The sequence below is a fragment of the Pygoscelis adeliae genome, unplaced genomic scaffold, assembly GCF_000699105.1.
Source record: "Pygoscelis adeliae isolate BGI_AS28 unplaced genomic scaffold, ASM69910v1 Scaffold57, whole genome shotgun sequence".
Taxonomy (NCBI): domain Eukaryota; kingdom Metazoa; phylum Chordata; class Aves; order Sphenisciformes; family Spheniscidae; genus Pygoscelis; species Pygoscelis adeliae.
The window spans coordinates 17421656-17428145 of record NW_008825615.1 but is presented as its reverse complement, the minus strand read 5'-3'; the positions used below and the strand labels follow the sequence as shown (position 1 = coordinate 17428145).

General features: G+C 35.0%; 1 protein-coding gene across 1 annotated transcript in view; it reads right to left on the bottom strand.

The window, feature by feature from the left end:
* CSMD1 (CUB and Sushi multiple domains 1) overlaps positions 1–6490 on the bottom strand; it is a 1045142-nt gene that overhangs the window by 427755 nt on the left and 610897 nt on the right. Inside the window, exon 9 of the mRNA XM_009333261.1 lies at positions 3200–3324. Coding sequence (XP_009331536.1) covers positions 3200–3324 — 125 coding nt within the window. The remainder of the gene's footprint in view (positions 1–3199; positions 3325–6490) is intronic.

Here is a 6490-nt window from a genome sequence, read left to right as displayed (position 1 = left end):
ACCCCACCCCCCCGTCCACATAGGTAATTCTACCAGAGCATCACTGATGGTTATTAACAAGCTGTCTGTGCTTAACATGGAAAAAAAAGAACTAATCACATTTAAGTATGCCACCGTATGCCACCTACTAGCAATACAGAAAGCTTGGCATATTGCTGCTGTATCAAGCAAAATATTTTCTTTTAATTGCCAGAATAACAAGAGCAGATTCATAGGATCTGAAATAGAGGACATTCTCATTCCAGTAACTGGTAGAAGCACCACACCTCCAGTACCGCAACTAGCAGACAACTAGTATTTATTAATTATTTTCAATTCATCCTGCACAAGGTCTGCTACAGTAGAAACTAATCCAGAGGTGCAACTTTGTAGCAATAAACTTTTGAATACGTTTGTACCTTCTCTAGCTACCCACAAAGAAGAAAGGCTAGGAAACATCTCCCTTTCAGATCTTTTTTTCAGGCAAGCTGTTATTCCCTTATCCTTCTCCTATTTGAATTTTAGGGGGAAGAAAAAAAAAAAGAGGGGAAAAAAAACCCAAAAGGCAAGCAACAGCTACAACTGAAGTTCTGCCCAGAGGTCTGTTTAGGAAATGGAGTTACTGCAAAACATTGCACAAAAATTGTTAGATAGCCTTGTATATCACTTACAGAAAACAAGAATGAACTGCTGTAAGGGTTTTATGTGGAATTCAAGAAAACTGAGAACATTTACATTAGCACCATTCAGTTCCTGAGGGCACTAACAGGCCTAAACTGCCCTGACCAGCCACACCTCCAGTCTCCCACCACTCCTTGCCTGTGGGCCCAGGAGATCCATTTCAGGGTGGGATTGAACTATCAATCTCTGCCTGAGCAATGTCTCAGGAGCAGCTGCCTGCAGTTCCACCTCAGCCATGCCTGTTCCTGCTTACAGACTTTGTTGATCTTGACCCCCATCCAGGCTCTGATGTCCCTGCCCGGCCGTGGCCTCTCCCCATCCCCAAGGAGGTGCCCAGTGTCCAAGCCTGGGGCTGTCTTTGGTCTGCCCTGCTCCCTGCCTGGGGCGGTGACCCCACTGCTCCCAGGTCCCCAGGGGACTCCCAGCCCGTGCTGTGCCCTTGCAAGTAAGGTTGTTACACAGATACTGTTTAATGTAAATAATGAAGGAACTTGCCAATAGTAAGATTGTTCCTGTGATTACTCATCAGCTTCATAAATTCTGAACTTTGTTAGTCACCATTCTGGGGTAAACGCAAAGTTCAGTTTCTTCAGTAAGTCTCACAGGCTTGAAGTCATTAAGTTCACAGTAGTTCCATGTAGTTTATCAGCTTTTCCTCTTTCAGTTGATGATCTTTTAGAAAATGTGATAAACAGTTCTTTGTATTGTGTATTTTATTATTAAATGCCTGGTATGAGCACCATGAATACTGGCATCTTGAAAGTCAGTAAAGGGATTTGGAATAATATGGACTACAAATAAAACTTGTATCTTTCACTTCCCACCATCCACAAATGTGTACCATGTGCAATGTCATAATATTGAACCAGAATTATACACCATTCAGCCTAAAAAATGTTAATCTGTATTTAGAAAAAAACAAATAACTTTTAGAGACTGGCTGACTTGACCCTCAGACTTTTGTGAAATTTTAGCTCCAATTTTGGAAGTATGTTTGAGGAAAGTAACTTCTTTTTCCAACTGAGGTTTTAATGGAAGTATAGGACTAATTTATCCTATTTTGTTAGAAGTTTACTGGAGGGACTAATGTATAGTAGAGATATTTGCAGATAATAAATTGGAAGGAACAGGAAAAACTAGTAATAACATACAAATAATTCAGCAGCAAATAACCCCTTTCCGCTAAGCATCACTTTTACCACGCATAGATTACTTCAGATTTTTTCTGCTACTTATTAGCAAACAAGAATAAATTCAGGAGATGAAAAAAAAACACCAAACAAGACTGAGCAGTGGAGTTGTGCAGACATGTTATTCTGCAGTAGTGTGAAACCAAGTACTGAGAGAATATATTTAGTTTTTTCATTTAGATATGCTGAGCTACAGAGACACTGAGCTCAAGAGACTTATGAATCACAGTTGCTTTGCTGCTCTGGAAAGAGTAGGAGGTATAATATTTATTTATTTATTTTTTACTATGTTTTAGGTTGTCCAGTCTTTACATGGATGTGCCTATGTAATATTAACCATGTTATATACAGCTTGTAATAATATATCCAAGAGCTGCCTTTTTAGACTTTTTTATTAGGTTTGACTGGAATGAAGTTAACTTTTTTCATAGCCACTTGTATGGTGCTATGGTTTAGATCTGTAACTAGAATAGTGCTGATAACACACCACTGTTTTGGTTATTGCTGAGCAGTGCTTGCACAACATCAAGGCTTTCTCTGTTTCTCACACTGCCCCGACAGCAAGTAGGTTGGGGATGCACAAGAAGCTGGGAGAGGACACAGCTCCAGGACAGCTGACCCCAACTGTAACATGTACAATCCAAATATGCAACCCAAATTAATTTTTCTACTGAGAAAAAGGAAAGGTTCTGTACATAGATATATACTCTATTTTTCCTATATACCTCAGTTCTGGAGTACTTTGACAACATTTACATATTTTTCTGTGCTTTTATTACAGGCAGTAGATTGCAATGGAAAAACATATAAACAAACAAAAAGCCACCTCCCCCCCCCCCCCCCCCCCCCCCGAAATTATTCATTGGTTCAGACCATAATGAGAAAACATCTAGAACAGAAGTCAGAAGGTTAGGTCATGTGTATGTTTGAGCAAAATAGATGAAAGAGGAGGGAATTTATCAAAAAATGAGGACTATGTAAATATCTGGGAATGATAGGAACACAATATGATTGTGAGGAGTTCTTATTTAGGAATTTAATTAGAAAAGTTTAACCTAAACCTAACTAACTAGTTCTAGTTAAAATATGTTTAACATGACAAAAAGATTAAGTGATATGAAAACTATTAAAAGGAAATTAGCTCCCTACATTGATACTCTTTCTGCATCTTTGCTTGTGTGCTTCAAGCTACAGAAAGATCTTTGAATATATATAATCATATATACATACACGTACACACACATATATATGATATATAAATTTTTTATATATAGCTTTGTTTTGAACATAATTTCATTGCATTTCTAAACTTCTAAGCTTCAGGAAAAATTCCAAAGAATAGCACCTACCTCTGCAAATCGGCCTGTGGTCACTCCAGGCAGCTAGTGTGTCTGTCACTCTCTGACAAGTGATGCTCTTAGAACCTTGCAGCACATAATTATCTTCACAGGAAAACTGTACACTTGCACCCACCCTAGAAGTAAAATGCAAGGAAGAACAAAAGAATTAAAATAGATTTTAAATATCACCACCACCACCCCCCAAATAAAAGTAAATGTCACCAAATGACAATATTTCTAGGTCCAAATGAAGAAATTAAGGTGGGAAATTCTAATCCATCATTACTATATTCATAAAAAACAACTATAGGGAACAGGTCTATGATTTAGTTTGTCCACCTTTCAAAGAAGTAAGGCCAGGAATATAAAACAATTGTGACACAGTTTCATCCTTTAAACTATGACTTCAATGAATGCATAGAGAGGTATATTTAAAAAAAAAAAAAAAAAAAAATCACTGTTCTTTCAGGCAACAAAATTTACTTTATGAGTAATTTCAACCTCTCCATATTCTCTTAAATGAGAGAATAAGCAGTTAGATATGGTAATTTGTCAACATGTACAACCAGGAAATATTAATTTCAGTAAACTGTAATCATTCATTAAATATTCCTGACCCTGTTGAAATTTCCTGTTAAAAATTATGTTAAATGATAACTTTTATTAGGACTGAAATATATTGTTACACTTGTAACTATAAAATACGTCTCTTTGGAATTATTTATAACTTTATTCTTATTTCTTTACTAAATAATTTCTTTCTGAACAATGCTGACCAATATTTATGCAGAATTAAAAACCTGTATATAGTTACTGTGTATCTCAAAGAGAGCTTTCTTAAACAGTATTTACATTTCTGCTTCCATTTATTATTTGTGACATTCTTTGTTCTCCATCATAATCAACCGGTTTTGTTGTTAGCTTTCTTGCACTTTTAAATCCATATCTGATAATCCCATGTTGTGAACTAAGTGATCTTGATGAAGCAGATTTCTCAGTTTGGTCTTTCTAAGTCATTGAGTCCTAAACACCAGGGGATTGCTAGATGGCAGTCAGAAAGCTCAGTGGTTAAAATTGTGCTGTGAAGAATAGCAAATATAATCTCATTCACTAACGTCCAGCTCATTCCTACCCTTCAAGAACAAGTATTCTGTTAGTTTCTCAGAGGATTTCACAAAGACAATCTATATTGTTTATCATTATTACGATGTACTTCTATAGTTCTTTCACAAAAGTTAAGTAGGATCCTTTTTCTTTTTTTTTTTTTTTTTTTAATTTTGAAATTTGAATGTGATGCTCCAAGTCTAGGAAAGCTTTAAAAATTACTTTTCTTAACACTTGGTTCTTGAGCTGTTAAATGTGAAAAAATCAGAAGGGTAGGGAAAATATTGGCCCTTTCCTTCAGTAGTTCATGGGAAATGCATGAAATCCTTGAAGAGTAATATAGTTTTCTAAAATTATATTTATTTTATATTTGTGATAATCTACTATCCTTCAGAACATTCTTAAAACCCACAGAAAAATAGACCAAGCATGATTCCAAATACATACCTCAAATTAATAAAGAATTAATTTCTCTTATCAGTAAAGAAAATATTAGGATTAATTAATCTGACATTTTAATGCTCTAAACACCTATTTTTAAATGCATTTTCTCATATTTTCTAAAATTATGAGCTCTGAAAATTTGCTCTATGTAAACAGGAGAAAAACAACCAGTTACCTAGTTGTGATAAATGTAAATTGAGGATTGAAGTATTTAAAAATCATATTGGATAAAGACTTTCCCAAAAGTGTAATGATGTGTGAACCAACATGAAAGCTTCAACATTTCCCTGAAGTCTACTACTATCAAGACATGTGAGGAGAATTATGAAACTGTGCACATACAAAAAATTAGAGTGAAATGAAGTGTATAGTTATTGGATGTCTGCAATTTTAATTTATATTTTAACATACCTGATTATTCCCCCCAAGAAAGAAGGGAAAAAAAAAAACCAAAGAAGAGGAATGCAAATATTCTGATGTCTGATGCAGTCAGTGAAGGATTTAATGTTTAGACTGGGTTTTCATCATTACAGCAATATTAAAAAAATATATTATTAATGGATACATAAAATGTTACACACTAATTTAATCTATACACTTATGATGATTCAATTTGTTTAATTTTTTCTGTACAGTATATTGCATTTTTTTCCAAAGCTCTGGAAATAGCTTGTATCTATGGACTAATAATGTGAACTTCATATATTTTACATGGTGGATATCATCTTTTGAAATATTTGATCACAAACTAAGTGACACAAAATAAATATGCTGACTACAACATATTAAAAACAAACAAAAAATCTAGCAAAAACATCAAATTAAAGAGCAATGTAGGAACACGAAGTACTCAAAAGCTCCTGATTGTTAGAATTCAAGGTGGAGAGAAACCTGAATGCCAGGTATAAGCATTGACAAGTACAATCTTTTGAAAGCCATTTCAAGAATTCTAATGAAACTTCAGGTAGGCTACAGAAGAGCAGTCATAGGTTTTACCAGAATGACTGAGATAGTTCTAGACATGGTTTATGTGTGGCTATACTATACACTAAGCCTGATTTAATATCAGTTAAAATCCATCCTTTTCAAAGCACCTTTTGTGGGAAATCAGGTTTACGCCATGAGTCTGACAACCGATACTTCCAAGAAAATAACTTTAATGTAATTTTAATTCTGTCAAGGCTTACAAAAAAAAGGAAAAAGTTATTGAAAAGCTTTAAATACTGCTGAATGGAGGTACAGACTGTCACAATATTCTATATGTGAAGGATATTAAAAGTTTGTTTAACTAACTGGTTAATAATGAAATATGTGTATATATCTATATATAGTTGTTATATAATACATACATTGCAGATGCCTGAATCAAACCATATAACTTTAGATGTTTAAGAGAACAGTGGATACTGAGAAATCTTAGGTGAGCTGAGACACTAGAGTATTTTCTGTGTCCAGACAATCAGATCTATCTAAATAAGCATCTTAGGGGAGGGGACGCATATGGCCCACGCAGTCTACAATAAAAGTCCTTATCCTCAAAGCAACATCCAAATTGCTGAGTCTCTCCGTTGATTCTGCTTGACATAGAATCATAGAATCATAGAATGATTAAGGTTGGAAAAGACCTCTAAGATCATCGAGTCCAACCATCAACCCAACACCACCATGCCTAATAAACCATGTCCCTAAGTGCCTCATCTACACATCTTTTAAATACTTCCAGGGATGGTGACTCAACCACTTCCCTGGGCA